Source organism: Etheostoma cragini, chromosome 1 (genome assembly GCF_013103735.1).
Source record: "Etheostoma cragini isolate CJK2018 chromosome 1, CSU_Ecrag_1.0, whole genome shotgun sequence".
NCBI lineage: Eukaryota > Metazoa > Chordata > Actinopteri > Perciformes > Percidae > Etheostoma > Etheostoma cragini.
In genome coordinates this window covers 5,973,089-6,000,792 of record NC_048407.1, presented here as the reverse complement: position 1 = coordinate 6,000,792, position 27,704 = coordinate 5,973,089, and the positions used below count along the sequence as shown (strand labels likewise).

The window sequence follows — 27,704 nt, the reverse complement described above, 5'->3', positions numbered from 1 at the left end:
TACTGTGTGTTGCAGGCTGCTCTTCCTGAAGGTGAAGGCCCATAACGATAGGGAACAGTTTGCCTTCTGCTCTGCAAAGGGCTGTGAGAGGGTGAAGATCACAGCCATCATCCCTAAAGGCAGCCCCCCCAGCAACTGCATGGCCCAAGCCTACCCCCGCCACTCCGAGATGCCTGTGGTGGACGTACCCATGCCCAGAAAGATACCTAATGTAAGGCCGAGGGGGGAGGCATTAAATGTATTTAAAAAATGTTAAAAACCAGACATGATTCTCTTCTGTAGCTATTGTAGTGACACTGATCACGCTGTAAGTATAATCACTTCCGGTTATGCACGCGACGCAGCGTTTGACGAACCTCCGTTTGGTCTGGTCTCTTGGGTAATGGTCCTATTTTTGTTGGACCCATCCGCCCCCCCAACCTGCCTCCTTAGGCTGCGTTCACACTGCCTGTGTTGGCAGTGTGAAAACACATTTTGAATGGGGGTGTTGCGTTTAGGTTGGGACACACACAAAAAAACAAAAGGTTTGAGACCAACTAAACTTTTGGAGAAACGCAACCCTGCGTCACGCTGCGGTGACCAATCATGTAACCTGAGTTCAGACTTGTCGGTGTGTTTTGAGCTCTGGCTTGAGATGGTGTGAGAATCCTGTACAGGAAACAAGAAACATTACTGCCTCTATCACTGCCACACTAAAGTTTTAAAATACTATTAGGGTAAAAAACAAAACACAAGCACTGAACCGCCCAGGAGTTTGTGCAATAGCTGACTGTTTCCTGCAGCAACAAAGCACTCGCTATGTCTCGCTTGTCTATACTCTCTCTCCAGCTAAAAAAAGTAATTGTGAAATATAAAGTCACTCCGCCTGACAACCCTGTGGAAAATTGCTGGACACTTTTCTTGGTGTGAATGCCCACTTACGCGGAAATTTGGCCCTCTTGTACTTCCTCACCTTACTTCCTGCTTTGCTCCAACCATACTACGGCTACTCGAGGTCTCCGCCACTCAGAATGTAAATATAGGTCATAATTGCTGCTTGAACAAATGACTTTACTTACTACTTACTTTAACTCAATGCCATTGACTACATGTTTGGAACAAACACACCTTCTCGATGCGGTGTTGTCTGTCATGCCATGTTTTAAATTCCGATGGATTTTGATTGGCTGTCAATTCAGTTCAATTACATTTTATGTACAGTATCAAATTATAACAAAAGTTTAAACTTTGTGTTCCAAAGTTATCGTTTTAGTCAACGTTCTTGGTGTGGACAGCACTTAATACAAGCATTACAGTTGAAGATGATTTTCAGATATGTTCATACTGTATACATTTAGTAGGTTTATACAGTATATTTCCACAAGGTGTGTTTTTAATATCTCTAACACAGCTTTTATACATACATGCACTCATGTTTGAAACTTTGTAGGCATGTACTTTCTTTCTAAGAAAATATTGCATCAAATGAATGCCCCATTTGTTCTATCCTTATTCACACTCTTTGTCAACTTTCCGCCTCTTTCTTGGCTCTATCCTGTTCACTTTTACTGCTGCTGAAATTAATTTACCCACAGCAGTCATTAGAAATATGTCTTTCTTTTGTCAAAGTGACATTTTGAAGCTGCGATTCTTTAATGTTATTTGTTCAACTCTGTGATTGTGGTGATTGAAAACTGATTCTAAATTGTTTCTGTGCAATCCCGAATATTGTGTATTCATTCCATCTGTGATTTGTTTTGCTCTTAGCACTCAGCAGAACACTTCCTAGAGGTCAGACTGGAGTCCTACAACACTCGGTTCTTCCACATCAAGGAGGACTTTGCCTTCACTGAGGTATCTGTGTGGCATACACACAGGAGACTACAAGGTGTAGACTTACTGTCACTGTGGTTCAGCAGCTTAGACTTAGACCACTGGTTGTGGGTTACTGAACAGAAATTACTATAACATACAGTATCATTTAGAGACATAATACAGGTTTCAATTTTATGCCGATGCGTTGTACAGTTATTTGTCATTTAGTCTCGCTTTGCCAGATCTTCCTCCACAGTGCTGCGGAGTAGGGTCTGGCTAGTCCACACAGCATTTAATGGGAGTAAAACGTGGTCTGGTTTATTGGCATTTCATTAAACCAATCTCAATCGTCTTGGACCGCAAAAAGCTCAGCACGGAGACACAGTGCCTCTGCTAAAAAGGCTTGGGAAGGAACTTGTTTTGGTGGAATGTGTACGTTCAATGATAGTTTTAATCGTCATCAGAAAACTGTCTGGATTTACCCTGCAGAGATCTGCGGTGCAGTTAACCAAAATCATCATAAATCCCTCCCAAGGTTAGAACGCCAACACAAAAAAAGAGGAAGGTAATGGTCATCTGGCCGAAAAGACCGAAATCCAGCAAAATTGTTGGCGGCACCAGAGCAATCCCGGAAGTGGAACATTGTGGATATAGACTATACGTCATTAGGGTTTTGTATTGGTGCCAGACTTTGGTGTCAGTTCTATTGAAATAAATGGGGCAGGCATGACAGGTCCCACTATAACCCATCACATTTGTGTGGTTTCACAAATTCTAAATGGCTCCAGCCCCGAATGTTTACAACATGTGGCTCCGTCTCTGATCATGGCTTTGTCCAGCAGGTGTGTATATATCTTAACTCCAGCCCCCTGTTTGGGCTAAGATAGCTGTTACATCATGATAGATGACCAAACAGGGCAGGTCTGACATCAATTAGACAAGGATTTAATAATAATTCCGGTCGATTTCAACATGTAGCTCTGTTTTTTCTAAACATGTTCAAAATATCATTACCAGTGCCTACCCATGTGCAGTGATTCCATCCAAGTAAACACAGCGGATGTGACTGCTGTAGATGTGACAGAAAGGCAGAGAGAATATAAACTATGTTCACTTGGATGGAATCACTGCGCATGGCTAGGTACTGGTAATGCCATTTTGAACATGTTTTGAGGCTAAAAACAAGTTTAAAACTTGCCCTGTTTGAACCTGTTGGGTGCTACCTATAGCAGGAGGATAACTCGGTGTAGGCAGCACCAATTGGTTTCATTTGTGTCACTACTAACAGCACTACAAATCTTTAAAAAACAGAGCTACATGTTGAAATCGAGGTGGTAACGGAACATTTGCTTTCACTCACCCCATCTGTGTCGTAGACCAACCGCAATATTTAGAAGATGTAGATTTGCCCCCCTTATGAGAATATGAAAGACCACTGCCCAAAATAGGCACAAATAATCAGGTTTCTACTTTGCTACATTGGGGGGGGGGGGTTTAAAGCAAGCAACAGGAAGTAAAAACAAAGAGATTTATGGAAAGTTCAACGTTGGAGCTTCTGGCTATAACAAGGTCTCATAATTTTATAGACTGATTTTTGAGAGGTACATGGTTCCTAACAAATCATCCTGAAACACAAGGCATGTTTTGAATATGCAGAAAGTTTGGAACAATACAGGAGAATATTATTTTCCTGTAAACAAATAAACTCATTTGCAACATCAACTTTTGCATACAAAATCAGAAGAATGCACGAAATAAAGAGTTTGACAGTTTTATAATGCCCCCCAATGGTGAAACTAAACCCACGCCGTTATGTGATACGCTCACGTGTTTAACACAGCCAGTGTGCGGCTATTTCACGACCTACAAATAAAAACGCTCATATATGCCGTTATTTCATGTCTGAACCTCTGCTGCTCTACATTTTGACTATTGTTTTTCTTATGGGTCTCTTGCAAGACCCATCTTTCTGGAAGTGTAATACTAAAACAGTGTTACTGTAATTTGTACAACTTTGATAAAGACGAGCCCTGGATCTACTTTACAGAATTCCAAATCACAAGGAGCCCAGCTGTTTACTAAGCGTGACCAGGGCTCATGGTTCATGCTACTATATAAACACTGAAAAGGATCTCCAGAGATCAGCCTAGCATGTGCACAAACATGTTTCAAATGTATGATGTCTACAAAGACTGCTCTCCTTACCGCTAATCATCTAATGCTTGCTTAAAACTATTCCTTTATTCCAGAGCTTCTCAAACTATTTCAGACCAAGGACCACTTACCCAACAAAAGAACTCATGGACCACCTAACTGCCAAAATATCCCCAAAGACAACAGGCCTCCTACTTTAACAGAGTATTATATATTACAGCCAAACAAAATGACAAATAGCTGACTCTGTCATTGTCTCTGTTGACATTTCAATGGGAACATTTTGCTGCTTACGCTGAGAATGCAGCAACCGTGAAATTCCTTCCTTTGCATTTTCTCCAAAGGTCACGGTGATCCTTTGTGACATAAATTGGAGGCAGTGTCGCAAAACGGTCTGCTTCATAGCTGAAGTCCTACAACACAGAAAGAATTGCCAAATCAAATACTCTTAGTTTAAATTTACATACAAGTTTATCTAATATTAAAAACAGCACATCTATGCTACTCACCATTTGGGCTTTGGAATTGTTCGTGGAGAGTTTGAGAACCACAGTTTTGACTTTTAAATGACCAAATCTACACACGGACCACCATTGGACCACTCTTTGAGACTTATGATTTTACACTATGAATACAATTGAATTAAAATGACTTTGAGGAATACTGCCTTATTCCTTGATTTTGAAAAAGTAAATTGAACTCCATTTGTCTTAAAGTGCTATATAAACTGATTGTAGTTTTGTCTGACATGTTATATATGGCCTGTGTTATTTGATGTCAGTGCATTAGTTAAAGCATTGCAGCTTTCAGTGCCAGCATTTTATAGATCCCAGAACTGTAGTGCGATTGGCCGTCTCTTTTGTGACAGGTGAACAGCAGGAAGTTGTATCAACCAGAAGACGGGGTGCAGCTGACAGTGATCGACGGGCATGATGGGACGGTGGTGGAGAACAAAAGTTTCAGGAACTCCATCTTACAGGGCATCCCTGCACAGATCGACAACTACGTCGGTGGACTGAGAGACGGGTAAACGCTGCTCATTTCCTGTCCAACTACACTAAAAACTTGGGCTGTCAATCGATTCAAATAGTCAATCGTGATTAATCGCATGATTGTCTATAGTTAACTTGATAACTTGTGGTTACTTGCAAATAATCACATTTTTTATCTGTTTTAAATGTTCTTTAAACAGGATATTTTTGCCTACTTACGACACGTTCAAATCGACAGGTTTTGTGAGTGTGGGGGACACAACTTTAGTCTTGTGGAGAACCATCTGGACAGGCTTTGGAAATGAACCTGCCATTGAAAAGAACATTTTCTTTATCCATTTCTGCTCAAGGAGCTTTGTTTCTGCTAGCCATCCACAACGTTACAGCTGCATTGCTTTCTGATTTCCCAAACTACGGAGCGTCCCACATCATAGAATTAAAATGAGTGGCGTTAAAAGGAATTTGAGTTAACTCGTTATTATGCGCTCATTTTGACAGCCCTACAAGAAAATCCTCCAACAGTTTGCTCTACCAATCTGTTCAAAATTCATTGCGATTTACCATCATGTTTTGGGCCTCCAAAAGAACTGAACTGAATTGCCACAAGGTGTTATATACAATACACTGAGCCATATGTGTTCAGGATCTTTCCAATGACAAACTAGTCTCAGTCTCCAGATTAACACACAGTTTAAGAAACACATGCAGCTACTTTCAGCTACATGTGAATACTCAAACAATGCGCTGTCTCTCACTCTGTCTGTAGTTCCATCGTCCTCATTACGTCTAAGGGCCGCCTGGTTACCAGAGGATCCTGGACTAAAGTCCTGGAAAGACTTGGAGCCGACAAAGGCATCAAATTGAAAGGTAAACAAGTCTAGGTCTTCAATGTGCTCGCAGTGGGAATAATGTTGTTGGAATACATTTGTCAAAACACACTGCATTTTCAACAAAATGCACTGGATGGAGCATTTTACCCAGGTCAGATAAGAATATCCAAATACTGCCATTTTCACATTGCAGAAAAAAACACATCTATCATCATCTAAAATGTACACGTCCAACAAAAATGGCACAACCAAAAGTGATAGAATGAAAAACAACATAAGCAACACACACCAATCAGGTTGCAACTACATATCTCTGATCAACGATTAGACATTAGGGTAATATGTAAATATAAACTATATATAAACAATATAACGTGTGTGTGTGTGTGTGTGTGTATGTGTGTGTGTGTGTGTGTGTGTGTGTGTGTGTGTGTGTGTGTGTGAGAGAGAGTGCATGTGTTGTGTGTCTTTCTATATCTTGGCATTTGTATACTCTTCAATGATTGTTTTTGCCCTTTTTTATTATGGATTTTGTATGTAACGCACAAAATGTTTGACTGTGTGTATAAATAGAGTCCCAAATGAAAGTTTAAATTTGAAAACTATTGGAAAAGTTGCAAAACTCTTCCATTAACCAGCCTTATGACTTTACTTGGAGTCATCAACTATTATGAATCACAGCCCCTTGCTTCAAATGAGCAGAACAGGGCGCTCCTGTCATTGATCAGAATGGGAGCTGTTCTGAAGTGACTGAGGCTGAAAGACACCCTGGTGCTCTGATTATTTCAATAAATTGAATGTGATGTGGCCTCCCTGCAGATAAGCTGGCATTTGTGGGCTTCAAGGGCTCCTTCCACCCTGACTGGATCCATCTGGAGGTGGACGCCGACCGGGCCAAGATCCACCAAGTCCTGCCAGTCCCTGTGGTCCACAAAATGAAGCTATGAGAGAGAGGCAGGCAGGCAGAGTGGGGAGGACAGCCAAGAGACTATGTAGCCCCTGAGATACTGACACACGTTAACCCCCGCCCCGACAAAAAATGCACAGACACACATACTCATACAGTCGGCTGCTCCAAGCCATTGACCAGGATTGGTGGAGTTTCTCTAGGTTTGGCTGTGAGAAAGAATGATGGGATTTGGTGTGTTGGAAAAAAGACCCTCTCCCAGAGCCATCACTGCCCACAATGAACTCTCTCTGTGTAGGTTAGCCCATCAGTCGAGGGCTTAAGGCTGCGTTCACATTAGATCAGGTAGACCGGCGGCCCTGTAGCGGTGTCACTTTAGTTCAATACATTGTTTTTACTACCCGTTTTTTTTTACCCATAGTGACACTCATCAGTCTAGATCAGAGGTCTTCAACAGGGGTCCGGGACCCCTGGGGGGGTCCTCAGAGTCTCTGCAGGGGGGGGCCGCACCAAAGTATTGTTAATTTTTTGAAAGTAAAAAAAAAAAAATGAGAAGGTCTTAACATGAATCTAACATTTTATTAGCAAATCTACTGTAAATCAGACAAATTGTGGAAAAAAACTCATTAATGATAGACTTACTGGCCCATAGGTAAGGTAGTCACTAAGTTCCAGTAAGATACAGTTCATTCTAAGGATTCACTGTGCCACATGTATGATTAACATTAAAACATGATTTATAAATCATGGCAACAGTTATTTAATAGCTTAGTATTCTGTACACTATAAAGGGTTTAGGCCCAGTTTAATATGAAACTCAATTTTATACAACATATGTAGTAGGGGGTCCCTGCTCTATCTCTCTCTCATATAACAGGTCCATGGCTTAAAAAACATTGAAGAGATCTGGTCTAGATTGATAAATAACATTACAGGTATGAGGATAAATGCATAGTTTTGATTTTGGGGTGAACTGTCCCTTTAATGACAATATCTATGACATCCCTTTGTGTTTTTTTTACAAGTAGACTATATATTTCCATTACTGTTTTCGACAAAGACTGACAAAGTCTGATGACGTCAGGTTGCGTTTCTCGAAAAAAAAAAAATTCTGCTCGGCTTTAAGTGTGATTTATACTTCTGCGTAAAATGTACGTCGTTGCTACTTATGTAGGTATATGTAGACACAAATCTACGTCGGACCCCAAGCCGTAGCCTGACGTGCACCTCTCAGAAAATGTACCTTCACGTCGCAGCGACACTCGTTTCTCTGCCGTGGTTTTTGCCGGAGCCCTGGTCTAGTGCTAATACGGCCTTAAGGTGACAACACATCCTTTGGCGGCCATATTGGAGTAAACAGGGACTCAGAACAGCCAAGGATGTTTGCAGATACTTGGCTGCCTCCCCAGACATTATAGACATGATTAATATTGGTTGTGTTTCTGACTAAAACAGTCACTGTCATTGTGTCACTAACGTCATTGGTATGTTTACATAATGGTAGTGTTTCCGCTGAAGTTACCGTTGGATTTGGTAAGCTAACGATACATGAAAACATGTGTTTTGTACACCACCTAACTTGGGTGTTAACTTTGTTTCATGTGAACGTTAACATGTTGATTTTTCGATAGGCTTGTTAGATCTCTGGCCAAGCCAAAAACATCAACTAAGTATTCTCAAAGGTACACTGAGTAAAGCTTTGGCAGAGAAACCAGGACTGAAGACAGTTCAACTTTCAATATATTGTACATGGTCTGTCCTGTAACGGACTTCACTATTGGTTTAACCCCAGCACTCTGACATCTACAGCAGAAACATAGAGACCCATTGGTGTCACCGTTGGATGACTCTGTTAGAAAGAGCTGTTTGATCATGTTAATATTAAGCTCATACGATGTGCCGTTCGAACATTTCTCAAGGTAAATACTTCAAGGCAGGGTTAAGACCTTGCAATTACTGAGAATGGCGAGATGCGATGATTGTGCAAATGGGGAAAACGGCCGCACACTTTTGGGTTAGTTTCTCCTCAGAAACATTCCCAGTCTTGAACTTGAGTCACTCAAGCAAAACTGCTTGAAAAAGAGTCTCACATTGCTCCACACATCTGGCAAATCACTGGTTGAAGTGGTTGTTGTTTTAGTAGGGAATTTTAGATACTTTTCACTAAACTTTTAAATGAGACATATATGGAAGGGTGTATCCAGTATAAAGCAACATCTGTTGGTTTAAAGTTTTTGAAAAGCCAGGGCTCAGACACTGAGGACCTCTTGCTTGGTTCCCCGGTCTTGGGAAGATTATCTGACCAATAGCAAAGTTTGTTACAAATCAACTCAGAGGCTCACAAACAGTTTTGAATGACTGTAACTTACCTCCTACCAAATATACACAAGTACTCTGTACAGCAGAAAACATGGTGTCACCAAGATTAAGTTTCAACTCATTTGAAATTCTGCGACAGTGCTTTTCAGTTGGATAGTTCTTCAATATACATGCTTGTCAACTACATTGGGACAAAAGACTTGTTAATAGAAGGGGAAGATTGTGATCACGATCATGATCGGGTCACTGAACGGACATACCAGGCCCTGGATCCCGGGTCAGGGAACTGCAAAACACCTACAAGAAATGTTAAATGAACACAGAGAGAGTCCTGGTTCACTGAGACTCACCTTTCCAGACAGTCTAGTTTGGCCTGGACCAGAGTTCATTTGATAGCTGCCACGCCATTCTAAACAAACTGTACAAAATGGGCAAATCCACAAGAGTTGGTTTGAACTGTTAGTCTTCTATAAATTTATTTTTGTTAACACTACTTTCTGCATTGGCGCGTAACAATGACATGAAACAAATGCTATTACAAAGAGTTGTGTATAATTGAGGATGGTAAGAGACTGGGTTCATCCACTTTTACGTTCCAAGAGTTTCTTTTTCCAGCCTGGTTGTTTGATATTTGAATAACTTCCGGCCAATTCTCCAATGGATCGTCGGTCAATGGTTGCCAGGCGAATTATTTATATAACCAATTCCTGTATATGAAAAGAGGGTGCGAATACTAAGACAGTGTGAGCAAGCTAATCAAACGCATGTATAATGTGCGTGCTGCATCACCGAGCGTCCTTCCCATGCTCTGTGGTATGTGACACATGTAGACGTCAAGTGGTTTCTTGGTTATATGCCTGCTTTGTTTGACTAAACTGAAAAAAAGAGAATAGATAAGAAGAAACAAAAAGAGAAACATTCCTTGTTTTGCATCCAGACCAGTGGTTGTAAACCCGCTCTGTTCCGAGCACTAGCTCACTTGATATTGTGATGTTTTCCTCCCTCGTTTCATAAAAAAAAGAAAATTTGAATATCAATGTTTGTGATATCCATCCGCCTGTGTTTTTGGCGTGAACCAGCAAGAAGCCCATAAGACTATAAAGTTCAAAGTAAATTGGCCATTGATTGTTAAATCAGGGACTTTTTAAATGTGCAATTTCCCCCATTTCAAAAATAGTAAAGGAAATCTTTTTTTTCAATCTGGCGAGAAAAAGGATTCCCCTCCCTTCGCCGAAATAGCTGGTCTTTTTTCGGAGGTTGTAGCAGTAATTTAGTGTTTTGTATGTTTGTGTTTAAAAAAAAAAAATTCACAGATTGCTAAGAGATATATTTTCTACTTATTTATTGTACAGATACAGTTGATCCGAATCTACAAGGGCCATCATTTGAGTTGTATTGTATTACTGTCTGGTATGTATACTGTATGTTAGACTATTATTGTTCCATTTTAAAAGATTTGTATCATCTGCGTACAGTACGTCCTTAAGCGTCCTTGAGTGTTAGAAAGGCGCTGTTAAATAAAATGTATTATTATTATTATTATTATTAGTACATGCATATATGACTCTCGGTATAGTTGGATTGCTTTAACTGTACACCAAATGGATGTGTTGTATATGTGGCTTGGACATGTAAAGTAAGCTCCACAATTTTGAATTTCTTTGAGGACTTTTGTACAGAAATAAATAATGATTACCAGTTTGTCTGAATGTAACTGTTTCCGCACACGAGGTGGGGGGGGGGGTTGAGAGCTCCAACTCTTTAGGGAAGTTCTGGGACAAAAAAAAGGGGGACAAAAATGTTGAAAATCGTAAATCTTTTTGCCATTTGACGCTTTTTCCGATGCTTAATGAATTCCCCCCCACACACTTTTTTCAATATTTGACGCGTTTATTAGATCCTGTTTTGTATCTATTTGTTCTCCAACGGTCTGTATCATTCCGAAACCAGAACAAAACCCACCTGTCATTAGTTTTAATTTAAATAACGTGGGTAGGGTGGCTCCATTGATTTGTCCAAGTTGAAGAAACTGAGGGGAAATGACACAATTATTTTAAAATGCTCAAAGATTCTGGACTTTCAGGAAATTAAAGAGGAACATTTCCCATTTACAGTAAACTGCAGCTTGTTTTGCCACTGTCTTGCTTAATACTGGACCAATTTCAAAGACTGTTCCCATCAGACACGGGAAAAAGGGTCCAGGTTGAAGAACAATTCTAATTTAAAACTAGCAGGACAGCAGAAGTGCAAACTTCTCACACAGGAGTACCATACACCCTCAGCAATGATAGACATCTCATGATTGTATAAAAAAGATTTATTATCATATTCAGTGAAAAATCAAACAGAAAATGTGGGTGCTACTTTTGTATCAAATCTCGAAGTGCTGCTGGATGTGAACAAAGTACCTGAACACACCAGGACTTTAAGGTTTGATGAATGACTCCTTTACCAGGAACATTTTGTTTGGTGATAATCATAATCATAACACAGCACAGATTTTCCGTTACAACAAGAGTGTGTTACCACCCTGTGACAAAATGACTTCAAAATTGTAGTGTACTTAAATTTTAATTGGGGATTACGATTGTGTCTCCTGCCGCTTGCAAAAAACACAGTTTTTTCAAGTAAACTATTAGTTTGTCTTGTGTTCTTAATAGGAAAAAAAAATAGTTCCAACAGGAAAAGTATTAAACAATTAAAAGTCATTGAAGTCATCAAAGTGAAAAACACCTTCAACTGTGAAGTTTCCATTAACTGTTTCACTGTTTTCCGGTTCAATAATCATCTTTCCAAAAGTCAAGGAAGTTATTGTGTTAAATAATTATGATTTCGATATTGACCAAAAATAATGGTGTTAATGATTTGTTTTTTTCCATCATTGAGCGGCCCTACGTTCCAGTAAGGGAGAGGGGGAGAAAGGACAACAAGCCTCTGAGTTATGCTGGTAGTGGAGCAGTTCATGGTATCGGGCCCAGCAGGGCTAGGGCAGGGTACAGAATTCAATACTTTTTAGGCACAACTGAATAGTCTCTAAAGTAGGAAAACAAAAAAACAAACCAAATTCAATACCTCTGGAGTTAATTTCACCAGCGCCAAAGAGCTAATAGGCATGCTTCTACCAAGACTGAATAATGTCTTTGAATGGCTGTCAAGCAAGCAGGAAAAACTAAGTTATACACAGAGACGGGGCTCACGTGTTAGGAGCTGGAAAATACATGAAAAGATTTGTACCATAATGACATTTCTTCTGTAATCGGAAAAAAGTATTGTTTAGAAACCGGTATCGTTTAGGAACCGGTAACGAAGTCACGGTATTGGTGACGTATTGAAAATCTTTGAACAGTCCCCAACCCTAAACAGGACTCATTATTTCATTTGTATCACTGACTCTGAAGCTCTGCTCCTTCACATGTTCCTACTCCCCCTTGCCACAGTTAAGTGGTCAGAACATCCCCCCCCCCCCACCCCAAGGCCAGAGGTAAAGAGCCCTGGGAATGTTCCTCCGTCACAGCTCGTGTTTCAGATGGCCGGCACTGTTCCCCTCCAGGTCCGGCTTCTTGCTCTCCGTCTTCCTCTTGCTCTTCTTGTTGGCGTTGCCTTCACTGTGTTGCTTGTGCCCGCCGTCGTCCTGCTTCTTGGCAGCCGTCCCGGGGAACACCTGTCCCTCCACAGTGACGTCGGCGCAGCGCTGCTGGCCCACCAGGAAGTCTTTGACCTCCCAGGCCAGACTGCCGTCCCGCAGCATGAAGATGGCCCTGTTGGAGCCCACCACGAACCTGTAGGGGGACAGGGCGCATCAGACCAGCTACGCTTCCCTACTGAACATTAGCTGTAAAGTTTACACACCCATGCTAAAGAGGAACACAAAACATCTTTTGGAAATTGATCTTAATACCTCTTAATCTTAATTTAGGAAAACCCAACCTTTTAAGGACATCAATTTTCTTTGTAAATTAATAATGTATTGTAAATAAATAAATGTTCTTTAAAATACAGGGGGTATAGGTATATACCCCCCAAAACGTTCAATACAAACTAAATCTCATTAATGCAACATAATCTAAATAAATGTCTCCCGGCCATTTTCCCTGAAGACAGCTTCTACCAGACAGGCTAAAGCTAATATAGTTAGCCTAAAGAAACAAGGGGTCCGTCTGTCCCAACTAACGTTATGGTTTGGAGCCACGACACTGGAAACATAACACTAATCTACAACAGAAGTCTGTGTCTGATCTAACGTTATTTCCACTGATTTGATTGTTCTTGGATAAACAGAGTTTGTTGCTAGTGCGCGTGACATGCAGGTCTGATCAATTTATTAAACTAACCAGGTGGCCCCGCTAGTCAACCACAAGCTGACATTTAGAGGAAGCAACGGCAGTCACTGTCATACACGTTAGCCTGGCTTGATTTTAATATGAATACAATGGTGTCTTGCTTGTCAACCAGCGTATTTCTACATAATGTCCCTCTCCAAAACCGCCTCAGAAGAGTAGTCGCAGCGCTTACTTCCATGATCGTAAAGTATTAAAGAGCAATATATATATATATATATATATATATATAAAACTAACAAGACATTTGAGGACATCACCTTGGGCTTTGGGAAACACTGATCCACAACAACTAATCCATTCATCCAGGAAATAATCCAAACATCAATGGATTATCAAAATAATTGTTAAACTGCAGTCCTAGTTTGGTACTAGTTAAGGTAAGTTTATTAACTAACTAATTAAACTCCATCCATTTTAGACCTTGAGATGATGATGAAAATGTAACCCCATCACACATCATTGGCAGTGGCGGAACATTTACGCCAGTACTTAACTTGTTTACAATTGTTGAGGTACTTGTACTTTACTTGAGTCTTTTCATGCCACTTTCTACTTCTACTCCACTACATTTCAGAGATAAATATTGTACTTTTTCCTCAACCACATTCATCTGACAGATTTAGTTCCTTTACACATTAAGATTCAGCACACAAAACACATGTAGTTTATAAAATGTGATGTTTAACTATAAATTAAACTAGCCAACAATACAACCGCCTACAAGTCCAGCTGAAATGATTAGACCAATCAACAACAACAAAATGGGAGGATTTATACTTTACTTTTATATACACTTTCCTGATGATACTTACTGAAGTAACATTTTAAATGCAGGACTTTTACTTAAGTGTGGTATTTGTACTTTTACTTAAGCACATGATCTGAATACTTCTTCCACCGCTGATCATTGGGCTTGAGTCACCAACATGTAGTAGTGTCAGTTCTGAAAGCCACCAGGTGGCACTGTGCTCACTGCTTCAAAGCTTCACATCTTTCTACAGCGCACACACACACACACACACACACACACACACACACACACACACACACACACACACACACACACACACACACACACACACACACACACACACACACACACACACACACACACACACACACACACACACACACACACACACACACACACACACACACACACACACACACACACACACACACACACGGCTTCGCACCAACTGTATGTCTAATAGTAACTCCTAATCGTTTAATTGGCTAGTCCAACTGACATATGGGGCTGCAGCTTAACGATTATTTCCATTGTCCATTAATGTGTGGAATAGGCTCTGGATGAATGGTTTGGTCTCTAAAATGTCAGAAAATTGTGAAAAATGTGGATCAGTGTTCCCAAAGCCCAAGATGACGTCCTCAAATGTCTTGTTCTGTTCACAACTCAAATATGTCCCAGAGAAGTGAAGAAACTAGAACATATTAATAACAGCTGACATCGGAGAAGTTTTATCCTCAAAAAAAGAATCAAATGGCTAAAAAATGCATTTAGAAAAAATTGATTAATTTAATAGCTGACAGCTAATCCATTAATTTTTGACAGAAGTGGGAATCATTAATTGCAGACCAAGTTGATTGATAAGTAAATCTTGGTAATCTCTGACTGGCTTAACATGAAATTGTATCGTGCACGGCCCACTAACCACGAAAGATAAAAGTATTTGCCTCTTGGCTCAGATATCATGTTGGTCTGAAAAAAAAAAAAAGTTGCTTTTTTGGCACTAATGGTAACAACGTTATTAAGATGGGAAGAGTAATCGATTAGATTACTTGTTACTGAAAAAAGTAACGCCGTTAGTAACGCCGTTATTCCCATCACTGCTACTGACCACCTAAATATGTTCTGTTTCGCCAACGGCTGCTTCCTGTCCGTTTCCAGCCAAATCCATGTTAGGTTCTTCTTTATAAATGAAATAACTGTCAGACTGACTGACTTGTGATTTATTGTGATGGACTACGTATGGCAGTAAGCATGACCAGTCCACGTGCAGTAAAGGAAATTAATCTGTGTTATCTTCTTATTTGACAGAAATCTATGCATTTTCCTGTTCTTTCTGACAATTTGATAAACACAAATGTCTTTTGCTTGAGTAAAGTAAACCCCGGTTAACAAAACTATTTATATTCAAATTTTGATAGGTAAATTGCTATTAAACACATTTAGAGAGGATTTAAAGTGCTATTTTTATTCTCAATTTCTGTCATTTTGGTGTTGGTGATTTACCTTTGGGGCTCTACCTACTTATTATCTATCTATCTCTTTACTTACCTATCTACCTACCTACCTACCAATTTACCTTTCTAACTGCCTGCCTACCTACCCACCCACCCACCCACCCATCTACCTACCTACCAACTTACCCACCCACCCACCCATCTACCTACCTACCTACCAACTTACCTTTCCATTTACCTACCTACCTACCAACTTACCAACCTACTAATTACCTACCTACCTACCTACCTACCTACCTACCTACCTCTGGATATCGTAGTTGGCGTTGAAGAGGCTGCCCTGCCAGAGGCCTGTGATCTCCTCTGTCTCTTTTTCCGTGGGATCCCCCGACACGGTGGCAAAAACCATCAGAGTCTTGCCCTTCTTGGACATCTTGAGCAGCTCTTCAGGCTTGGAGGGGTCCACCTTGGCAAAATCGATGGGAGGGGGAGACCTCTTGTGCTCAGGGAGGTCCCCTTCCTCAATGTCATCGTCCTCCTGTGGAACACACACAGTGAGTCCCCTGAGGTTTACGATTCTGACAAAGAAATTGGCTCAAAAACTATGACATTTGTTTTGAAATAGACGCTGTTGTGCACATCCATGTAGTCAAGAAAGTGGATGTTCAAATAAGATAAAGTATTTTTTCCGTAGCATTAAGCTGTTGTGCGGACTTTACCTTCTTTAGATAAAACTATGAACTTACATACTGTATATTTGAACATTTTTGTTACATTTTGTTTTATTCGAGTATTTTTTACAACTGGTTACACACAATTCAGATCTAGCTGTATGTATGGTGTCTTTTTGATTGCTATGTGTTTATTTTATATTAATGTTTTGTATTGCTTCTTCCTGCCATGGTCTAAAATCATCTGGCCAAAGGACTAAGGTTGAAAATTAGCCGACTGTCTAACACTGGCACATTTACAGAAATGTTGATCAATGTGTGTTGGCCTTTATAAATAAAAAAACTGTGCCATTGAGCCCTAAAGTGCAGATACAAATTACATTATAAATCATATCTTCACAGTTGAAAAGTTATTGTTCCATCATAAATCATCACCCATCTATAAATCCTGCACACTCTACTGTTGATACTGATACTAATCTCTGGTACTACAGCACCACACTCATTTCTGGATAAAGCTATATCTCCTACGTTAGCAACTAATCCAAACATGGGTCTAATGCTTGGAGTATCAGTACCGTTAGATACTGAGGAGTTACATGTTCCTGATGAACGATGCATGCCAAGCTAACGGCTAGGCTAACTGGCAGCTAAGGTCTGACGACTGACTCTGTTACCTCCCATTGTTCCAGGAGCCGTGCCATATCTGCGTCATTGTAGTCTCGGATATCCTTCTTTTTCTTAGGTTTATTTTGGCCGGTCGCTAATATACAAAGCAAATATGTGCACAGAAGGAGCAACACACATTTCCACCTGAAGTCAGACGCCATGTTTACAGATGGTGTATTCTCATTGGCTCTGGAGTCTGCCGGTCACAAGACGGGTGGGGCGTGTCAGATGTACAAAGCTAACCGGAAGCAGGCACACCATAAAAAAGAATTTCAAAATAAAGCCAGACTTCTTAAATGGTCTTAAAGTGGTTACATTTATTTATTTATTTATTTACAAGTTTTGTATTGGTCCTTGGCATGTGTGTGTAGTTCAAGCCTGTTTGTAATGTGTGTAACAGAGTGTAAACAACAAAAATGTTGTTTACCCTTTGGGGGATTAATAAAGTATGTCTTATTCTTCTTCTTCTTCTTCTTCTTCTTTTCGTCTATGGCAAGCTATTTTAACATTTAATCAAACCACACTGCTATGTCCGTCACAACATTTTAGAAATCCATATCACTTCTCCAAGTTAAAATTAATTACAGTATATGTCAAAGATGTCCACAATAACATTCTTACCAGTAGAAATTGTATTTCAAGCTATCTACAACTTTAATTGTACTAGGCAACTAGTAAAAAACTAAATGGAAGATATCTTTCAATCCTTGAAAAAAGTATTGGCCGTTTTAACATTTAATAGCTTGACTGGATAGTTTTTGCAAATATCTGTAATTTAATTATCTCTAGTCACAAAGAAGATTTCAGATATCCACAATAACATTCTTCCTAGGACAAATTATGTGACTTTGCCGCTCATGTGTTGGGCTTTCAATTTCAGATATCCAAAATGTCATTCTCACTTTTCAGAATTGACAGTCTAGATGGTATCTGCAATTTAATTGTTAGTAGGAAGAACTACAATTAAAAATATCTTTGTTACTGTGGTGATTTTAATTCAAGTTATCCGGAAATGTAAAACAGATATCCACAATACATTTGTGGAATATTTACAACTACATTGTTTCTAGTCATGATTCTATAATAGCAGATATATGAAATAAATCTTTGTGGATAACTGCAATTAAATTAACAATAGGCAAAATGTACTTTAGATAGTCAAAATTACTTTGTGGATATCTGGAATGGTTTTCTCTCTGGGTCGACTGAATGGAAAAGAATTCGAACCATCACTATTGAGAGTAGCATGGCGATTCAAAAATATCTGGTTCATGCAGGATGTCTTGTGTGACGCAAGTAATTATACCAGTGACATTTTCTACAGACCAGTTTAACAGACCAGTCTTTCACTGTAACTTTGTAGGATCCTCCACCGAGTGGTACCAATACAAGTAACTCTAGGTGTTGCTGTATTTTTTTTCATTTGGTGCCCCCCAAAGAAGTTTTAACCAGCGGCACCACACCAAAATGACAAGAATTGAGAATAAAAATAGCACTTTCAGTCCTGTTCGAATGTATTATATAGCAAATTACCTAACAAGCGTTGAACAAGCAGAGCATAAACTTGAAAATGAGCACCAATCTCAGTTTTCAGAGTCTCAGAGTCTAGCATAATAAAGCAAAACGTTTTGTTTACCAAATTGTCGTAAATAACAGAAAAGTGCATTTCTGTTAAATAAGGATATAGACTAATTTCCTTTACGGAACATTGACTGATCATGCTTACTGCCATGCGTAGCCACCACCCAAAGGCCCATTCTGAGTCAGTAGTCTACGAGATCTGCAGGTATACACAGTACACCCACTAAGAAAACTCCAGGATTTCCATATACCCAGTTAAAAATGTGCAATGACATGTACCACATACGTTCCAATATATTTTTGATATATTTTGAATTTTCATCTGTGTTTTTTCTTTGCATAGGCTTTATAAAGGGATTTCCACCGTTAATTGGTGCATGAAGTGTATCAGAATATAGGAAATAAAGTCTTTGACCTTCAAAATTTCCAGGGGGGGACATCCAGACGTCCCACTTTGATAGGCCATTTTTGTCCATATATTTACATAGTACAGTATACCTGCTAAAATACATTAGACTACCCCAATGCCTCTACTATCCATAACTTTTGCTAATGGAACACCAAAAAAAGAGCGAGTTACGTTCAGTAGAGCCGTGCCGTGCCATGCCGTACCGTAACAGTTGTATGATTATATATTTGAACAGAAATTCGCCATAGAACATGATTCACAGTTATATTTCTGTTTATTTACATTTAGAATTCCATAACTGGACATTTATCTGTGCTCCGACAACTAATGTAGTGAGCTATATACAACACCAAAATTTAAAGTTCCCAAATTGGCGATTTCTAACTAAGATATGTTTTGGACATCCGGAATGATAAAACTCAGGTTGGTTGCTTGGTAACAACCCCTTTTTTTCTTGGTAGAAGGTTGGGATGAACACACAGAGTGAATGTGAGTGCTGGGACTGTCAAAGGGATTTGCAGCTGCACAGCCAGGGCACCGTGCCATTGGGTGGAGTCAGCCTGAGAGGAAACAGCTCCACACTTTCGGTCAGCTAGGCTGATCTCTGAGCCGCACAAGCCCCTGAACTCTGCTGGCCTTCAAACCAGTGGTGAAAAAAAGTATTTAGATCCTTTACTTAAGTAAAAGTACTAAATAGACTGTTACGAGTAAAAAGCCACGTATTAAAGATTTTTAAATTTTTTTTCTTCATTGTAGGATTTTATGTGATATAACGGGTTAGACGTGAAAGGGTAGAGAGATGGAGCATGACATGCAAAGGGCAGCAGGTCAGAATTGAACCCACGGCCACTGCGGTGAGGACTCGTCCACTGAACACAGGGCGCACGCTTTTCAAAAAGGGACAAAACAACTTCCGGTTCAGCCGAGAACGGAGGAGTAGAGGAGCTATAAAATAAGGTCCATGAGATGCAGCCATAGTAACACAACAAGGTCAGCCAAGAATCTTAGCATATATTTTCAACACAGATGTCTCTGGCTGTGTACTGTCACTAAATAAACTGGGAGTGAAGTGAATGTTCATTATTTGTTGTATGTGGCTTTTAAAGGCATGATGTAGTATTTGTTGCAGCACTGATTTTGAGTAATGCTTCACATTTTAATGTAATAATTGTCAACGTTTTTTTGCTAGGCTAGCTATAGCTAGCTACAGTAATGTTAACATCAGTCAACTAGTGATAGCAGCTCTTTAAATCCTGGTCAAGTAGAAAAGACAGTTGTTGTACCAGTGCTATGTGTTGATATTAAAGCCAAGGTGCTACTGCATGCATCGTGTATGCTAAGAAAGTGCACTAACAATACAGTTTCCAATGTAGCCTATGCCACTTCTATTTTTATACATGCGCCACCATGTTTTAAGTGTAGCATAATCTAAACTCTGATTCAGGTTTCTAACACCCCCAAATATCCAGAAAGAATATAAAGGAATGGCCTCAGGGACCTTCAGTAGCTCTGGCCCTGGTTGCGAGCTGACACATTCTGGGTGGAAAACTCTGCTTTTATTTTGAATTCACGAGCTTCCGGTATCATTTTAGCCTGCTGGGCTAGCGGCGCTCGCTTGACGTAACAGGGATATGTCTTATGGCAGATTAACAGCCAGTCCTGAAAGTAAAAGCAGTCGCAAAAACTCTTTGGGGTTCAATGGCTACCATGCAACTACAATCTTCCCTCGCGACGTCGTTAACGTGAGACAACAACCAGTTCATAGACAGGGTGGGAAGTTAATTTCAAGCGAAGAGGCTACTTGTGCTGTTCTGTTGCTACAACTTTGCTCAGTTCAGCAGCCGCTCAGCCGCGACCACACCCTCCCTGCTTCCTCATAGTACTGCAGCGGGAGCGCGCAGCACGACTTTGAATCTCTGGGAATAACGGCCACTTCTTCCAGCTACGTTTACAGTTTCGTGAGTGTGGAACCCCCGAAGACAAGTGAGTTAAATGTTCAAAGTCCACCGACTGGTGTGGATATAAAAAACGAGTCCTCACAGAAGATATGCGGGAGTACACAATATCTGGTCCCGAGTTAAGACGCGGAGGAGGAGGAGGTGGAGGGCGGACACACGGACGATGCATATGGAGTCGAAGCGACCGGAGCAACTGCTAGCGTCTAACCCAGGGCTCTGTTTGAAAAAGAAGAGATTGAAAGTGGATTGAGGGTGGTTTTGGCTTGTTGGATAGTCGCCCTCGTGGTGGTGTTTACTTGGGAATATTCATGGAATGATGGTGCTGGAGGGAAACACATGTCTTCCCGCTGTCCAGAAGAGTTGCCCAGGTGCCCCGTGTGTATCCAGCATGAGTCCGCCAGGCCGGTCACACTCAGTGGGAACAAGTCGGACAAGATCTCGGTGCTTTTTCAGGCTACTTGCTCTGACGCGAGTGGACACAAAATGATATCCTATTGATTTTAGGGACACAGAAAAGACGTTGAAGCCATCGACTAAATGTTGAGGTGATGTTTGCTTGGCTATAGTCCTCAAAAGAACCCAAGAAAAGGCATCTAACTACAAACATAGCACAGAGTCAGTTCAGCAGATGTAATTCCAATTGGGAACTTGTCTTAAAGAATTAAGGAGCTTTTTGACATAATAATATTCTCAATCTGCACTTTGCCTTATTAGAAGGCATCTTGGTGGCACTGCAGTTTGTGTGATATTTTTTCTTATTTTTTCTTTTTCAACATCCTGTGAATTCTTTTGTTCCATGAAAAAACCTGGGACTACAATGACAATATTTACTTTTGGATTATGTTGTTTAGGGCATTTTAAATTAATGTGTTAAGATAAGAGCATATAGCTTATTACGCTGATCACTCTGACGTGTGGGGCTTTGATTTGACTGTGTTACATTGCAGTTTTTTTACTAATAACCGTGGCAGGTAACTGGGAATATGCCAGATCATATTTTAGACCTGTTTTATGGTGTATACGACACACAAATTAATAAGGGGGATGTAAATCAAACATACGTAGATGCAGTTAATGAGTAATGCTCTTTCAACATGTTTACATTGAGAATACATGTCCTGTGTGTCTGCATACAATGTTCAGTGGGTTACTTATACTCTGAAGGAATTTAAGGAAGACTGTTTGGCCAGTTGTTATTTTAAAAGAGTTTGTAAAAAACAAAAAAATAAGCAGAGAAGTGAGGCTTATCTCGTAAATGTCTTAAACAGGACAATGCAGTGTGCCGTAGCAGAAAACTATAAATAACTGAACTCCTCCAGAAGCGCAGTTTGACCCTCACCCCCCCCTATCTCCCCCCCTCCTTATTATGGCTAGTGGTGGCTCGGGCAAATCGGCCAGCGAGGGATCGAGCAGCGTGCCCTGCGTCGGTGTGCAGCAGCGGAAGCGTCTCTCCTCCATCTGTGACACGTGTAAGAGCAAGATGCAGCTGGTGGCCGACCTGCTGCTTCTGTGCAGCGAGACGCGGCCCGTCATGACATCGGAGGGCGTGGCGGTGGCAGACACCTTTGACCAGTGCCGTGACACAGTCATCGCCCGGACAAAGGAGCTGTCCATTCTCACCCACGACATCCAGAGCCAGCTCAACATGGGCCGCTTCACGGAGGTGGGCGACCGTCTCCTGGAGATGGCCGACCTGGTGGTGTCTCTGACCGAGTGCTCGGCCCACGCTGCCTACCTGGTGGCCGTGGAGACGCCTGGCGCACAGCCCTGCCTTCCTGGCCTGGTGGACCGCTATAAGGTGACCCGCTGCCGGCACGAGGTGGACCAGAGCTGTGGCGTGCTGCGGGTCACACCGCTGCCGGACCTCACCCCCCAGCTCCTCCTCGAGCTCTCGCAGAACATCTCCACCAGCCTTAAGAACCTGACGGACATCTCGTCGCTTGCCAGCGAGCGCACCCGCGACCGCTTCGCCAAGGAGCAGTTCAAACTGAGCGTGAAGAGCATGAGCACGAGCGGCACGGCCTTCCTGGCGTGCGTCAAAGAGGTGAAGACGCAGCCCAGCGAGCTGACGAGGAGCCGCTGCGTGCTGTTCAGCACCGCGCTGGTCCAGGCTGTCAGCGCGCTGGTCGGGTTCGCCACGGAGCCGCAGTTCCTGGGCCGAGCGGCGAGCATCTCGGCCGAAGGGAAGGGGGTACAGACTGCAGTGTTAGGGGGGGCCATGAGTGTGGTGTCCGCCTGCGTCCTCCTCACTCAGGGCCTCCGGGACGTGGCACAGCATCCCGAGAGCAGCTCCAAAATGGCAGACTACCGCGAGCGTCTGCGAAACTCGGCGTGCGCAGTTTCAGACGGCTGCACTCTGCTCACTCAGGCACTCAGAGAACGCTCCTCTCCCAGGACTCTGCCGCCAGTCAACTCTCATTCTGTGAATTAGTTTAGGAAGGGGCCACAGTGCCCTCTGTCCTATTCTGACGTACCAAAGAGACTCACTTGGGTTCTCCCTGTTCATCAGGTTTAGAGTCAGAGCTAGGGCTGGGTACCGAATTCAATACTTTTTAGGCATAGACTGATTTGCCACCTTTAGTATCGAGTAACGGGAAATGCTTCAATACCAAATTTTAATTTCCTTGGAGTAAATCTCAGCATCAGTGACCCAATCAGGTGGCAGCATGCTTCTACCAATATCAAATAATGTTTGTGATTGGCTGTCTAACGTTACACGTCATAGAGACGCGTAGGGAAAACTTTAACGTTGTTATGCACAGGCTCTCTTGGTAGTAGCTATAAAAAAAAAAAAAGATTCCTTCTGTAATGTCTTTTTTGTTACAAATGGTATTCATTTAGGGACCGGCAGGGTTAAAAATTCCCCACTCTCCGTCCACCAGTCAAATGGCTAGTACATGTTAAAATTTCTAACAGCAACTTAATACATTACCATTGTTTATTTTTGGCTGGTGAGTGAAGCCAGTCTACCAGCCTATTGCATATTTTTACCAGCATTTGGCTTGTGATTGGTGGTAATTTTTAACCCAGGTGACCGGTATCAAAGTCACAGTACCGGTGTTGCTGATTTCTGACCGATACCCAGCCCTAATCAGAGTAACATCAAAAGAAGGCTGTCTGTGGGTCTGTTTTTTAATGTGGTTGAAGTGTGTTTTTAAAATGCAGATGAGCAGGGTTTTGCGTCGCGCTGGATGTGGCTCAAACCTTTTTGTTTCAAAACAGACCCCCTGAGCACGCCGGGCCCTGCTGCAGGTTCAGCCGCTCTCACCAGCAGACAGCAGCCTTCAAACCTGGAACGTTTTACCTCAGTTTTCAGCTCCGGTGAAAACAGCAGCCTTGATGATGGATGTAGCCTCGCTGTGTGAACCTACAGTTGGCTGACCTACTCGATTACATGTGCTTTGTGAGATTGGAAGAAGAGTGTTCTGAGTGTCTCAATGCTTGTTTTTTTTTTTTTTTTCAACGTGTGAATTCTAAATTGGTAAAAAAGCTGCTGTGAGTGTGTGCCATAGGTTTTACACTATTTACCAGACTTCCCATAGTATTTTAAAATGTTTTGATCATGCATGTTATGGAGTATTTATTTCAGCTATTAAAAAGGTTGTTTCTGACATGCTGTTGTTGGGTTGATGTGCCTTGCAAAGCCAACTTGTCTTTAAAAGGCTCTATTCTATGGCTTTATCTAACGGTTATTTTCATTGCCAATTAATCTGTGGATTGTATTCGGGATTAATGGATTAGTTGTTTTCTCTCTAAAATGGTGAAAAATGTGGGTCAGTGTTTCCCAAAGCCATTGACTTAAGTCATCTCAAAACCCCAAGAAAAGGCATCTAGCGTTACAAATCTAGCACAGAGTCAGTTCAGCAGATGTAATTCCAATTGGGAACGAAACAATTAAGAAGCCTCCTGACATAATATTCTCAATGGTTGCGCTGCAGTAGGGCTGTGCAATATGAGGAAAATATGCCATATGCGATAACATTGAAAATCACGATAACATTACTTGCAATGTATGAACAAGAAAAGTGTACATACGTAGTAGTGTTCTCAGTTCTAACTTTTTGCTGCTTTTTGAATTTAAAACAAGATGTAATAATTTCTAACATTGTTGTATTGAACATAAAAGGCACTACTTAAAAACGAATGAGCTACATTTTAATTTGCAGCTATTTACTGATATTTTATTTCAACTAATACAAAACATCTAGTACTCTACTGCAACAAATCTATTGCAATAGGTCGCAGCCTTTTGCGATATGTATATTGTGCTAGTTAGTATTGCAATGGCTATAAAAAAAGGGATATATAGTGCAGCTCTCCACTGCAGTTTGTGTGGGATTTTTTCTCTCTTTCAACATCCTGGGAATTTTTTTGTTCCATAAAAACAAACCCAGGACTAAAATTTCAATACTTTTGGATTGTTCAGGGCATTTTAAATGAACATGTCAAGTTAAGCGCAAGTCATGAGCATATAGCTAATTACACTGACCATTCTAAAGTTGTGTGGGGTGGGGTTGAAATGACTAGACTTTTTCAAATTTCTGTTCATTAATGATTTTCAAGTTCATTTTCAAAGGCTGTTTTCTCGGGCTTCGTCTAACAATTATTTTCATCGCAGAGTAATCTGTCTTTTTTCTGGATGCTTTTATATAGACCTTAGTGGTCAACTAATACTGTATCTGAAGTCTCTTTTATATAGACCATAGTGGTCCCTAATACTGTATCTGAAGTCTCTTTTATATAGACCTTAGTGGTCTCCTAATACTGTATCTGAAGTCTCTTTTATTAAGACGTTAGTGGTCCCCTAATACTGTATCTGAAGTCTCTTTCCCAAAATTCTGCCTTGGTGCAGAATTCCAGCCATTAGAGCCAGTCACACAATAAGCTTTCCTTAGTATGTGCCATTTCTGAGTCTGTAGCTTTTGAGGAGGGGGGGCAAGGTGGAGGCTGGGGGTGTGGCCTTGACCAACTACCAGTTTGCTTGGTTGAAAGCCATGATGTCTCTCTCTCATGGGTGGGCCAAATTATCTAGGCTGGCAAAGTAGAGAAAGGGGAGGTAACCTTGCTCCTTGTGACCTCATAAAGGGCAAGATTCCAGCTCGGCCCATATGAGCTTTAATTTCTCAAAGGCAGAGCAGGATACCCAGGGCTCGGTTTACACCTATCACCATTTCTAGCCACTAGGGGACAATAGGCAGGCTGGAGGAACTTATATTAATATTATAAAACATTAGAAATTGTCATTCCATGGGACCTTTAATAGATTAGTTGTTTAGTCATTAAAATGGTGAAAATGTGGATCAGTGTTTCCCAAAGCCCAAGATGACGTCCTCAAATGTCTTGTTTTGTCCACAACACAAAGATATTCAGTTTGCTGTCACAGAGGAGAGAAGAAACTAGAAGAAATTCACATTTTACGAAAATTAGAATACAAATTGATTTATCAATTATCAAAATATTTGTCAATTAATTTAATAGTTGACAACAAAATTGGAAAAGAAGCATTTTCTAATGGTATATGTCAATGGTAAGTTTTATTTGTCCAGGTTTGGAGTAATCTGTCTGTGAGTTCTTCCATCCCAACATAACGGAGGTAAGAACTTAGATTATAGTATTCATAACAATAAAAAGACATTTGAAAAACCCACTTTCTAATAAGGCATAAAGTCTTATGAATGTCTTCTAACTGATGTAATAAAGCAAGAATAAACATTTGTGTCTTCACAACTCATAAACTCTTTGTACAGTTGCATTAGAAGAAGTGCTACCAACATGTCTTTAGTACACAGCCTCTTAATTCTAAAACTTTTATTTTTATTTTTTATTAATCTTATGAACACAAGTTGTTATCTTAAATCCTCTTATTGGGGGGATCTGTACTTTCCAGAAACAGGCTAGGTATTTATATTTCTTCCACGACAACGAGTTGTAATAAAACATATTCCCAGCTGTTGATTCACCCTCACTGTAGTGGTGTGGAGGTAGAAATCTTAGCGACAGGTGTCTTAACACCTGGACAAATTCAACCAAACATATATGCAGGGCTTGATCCCACTGAGTGACGAGAGTAAATATAGCCATGTTTGTAGTTTGGGTGAACCAACCCCTGAAGTGACAATAAGATGAATGTCTTAAGTTGTTTTGTTAATTTTAAAACAACAATAGCCACAGTGGCTCCAGAACCCAAAACTCAATATCTGTTACAGCTCACATATTCAGTGGTTCCTTATGTTTGTGGAAGACTTAGGTGTGCATATCTGGCAGGGGGTTTAGGGCTAAACCCCTCAAGAAGCTTTTATGTTTTATAATTAAAGGGTATCTACCGTTTTGTTGTTGTTTTTTTCAACCTGGAACAACAATCTTTGACGTTGGTCCACTGTTTAGCAAGATTGCTGCAGTCGGCAACGGCGAAACAAACTACCATCCATCCATCCATCTTCGACCGCTTATCCGGTATCGGGTCGCGGAGGCAGCAGATCCAGCGAAACAAACTACAATTTGAGTTAATAGGGCAACTGTCCAGCTTGTATTTACCTTCACAAAAGTGCTTGTTTTGCCACTGACAGTCTCAGATTATTATTCTAAGTGTCTGACAACATTATGGAAAGGATTTCTAAGGAGGTCGACCTTTCTGTTTAACAGTAAGGTCCTTTTTTTAAACATAAAAACATCCGTGAAATTGCGTTTGCTAAACCCACCAGACTCCATGTAAATAAACAGTAATTTAAGGAAAAATTCACTTCATTCAAAGTTGAAAGCCGTTTTGGGTCATCTTTCCACATTTCCATCCATCACAACTTGTTATGGTTTGGGGTTTTTGTTGGGGTATTTGTCCTGTTTGGCCTTCCCTGTGTTTTTGTCCCGGTTTTCCCATT

The 27,704-nt window shown here is 40.9% G+C and overlaps 3 protein-coding genes and 1 long non-coding RNA gene across 5 annotated transcripts in view; 3 read left to right on the top strand and 1 right to left on the bottom strand.

Annotated features, from left to right (window-relative positions):
• The window catches only part of cemip (cell migration inducing hyaluronidase 1), a 225,213-nt gene extending 218,048 nt beyond the window's left edge, over positions 1–7,165 (top strand). For both annotated transcript variants that reach the window (XM_034867622.1, XM_034867632.1), the window contains exons 25-29: positions 16–211; positions 1,747–1,833; positions 4,817–4,974; positions 5,707–5,807; positions 6,590–7,165. In XM_034867622.1, the coding sequence (XP_034723513.1) occupies positions 16–211; positions 1,747–1,833; positions 4,817–4,974; positions 5,707–5,807; positions 6,590–6,717 (670 nt within the window). In that variant the 3' untranslated portion in view covers positions 6,718–7,165. The remainder of the gene's footprint in view (positions 1–15; positions 212–1,746; positions 1,834–4,816; positions 4,975–5,706; positions 5,808–6,589) is intronic.
• A 593-nt stretch (positions 7,166–7,758) lies between these two features.
• Positions 7,759–9,914, top strand: LOC117942716. The gene is made up of 2 exons (XR_004656205.1): positions 7,759–8,182; positions 8,216–9,914. It is a non-coding gene; the product is annotated as an uncharacterized LOC117942716 (long non-coding RNA).
• A 2,270-nt stretch (positions 9,915–12,184) lies between these two features.
• Positions 12,185–17,110, bottom strand: mesd (mesoderm development LRP chaperone). Its single transcript, XM_034868139.1, has 3 exons — positions 16,890–17,110; positions 15,847–16,079; positions 12,185–12,775 (listed from the first exon to the last, which is right to left on the bottom strand). The coding sequence occupies exons 1-3, from the start codon at positions 17,040–17,042 to the stop codon at positions 12,505–12,507; spliced, it is 657 nt and encodes a 218-aa protein (XP_034724030.1). The 5' UTR covers positions 17,043–17,110; the 3' UTR covers positions 12,185–12,504.
• Positions 17,111–20,463: 3,353 nt separating this feature from the next.
• Positions 20,464–24,440, top strand: tlnrd1 (talin rod domain containing 1). Its single transcript, XM_034867941.1, has one exon. It carries the CDS (start codon positions 22,196–22,198, stop codon positions 23,258–23,260), a length of 1,065 nt encoding a protein of 354 aa, XP_034723832.1. The 5' UTR covers positions 20,464–22,195; the 3' UTR covers positions 23,261–24,440.
• The last annotated feature ends 3,264 nt before the right edge of the window (positions 24,441–27,704 follow it).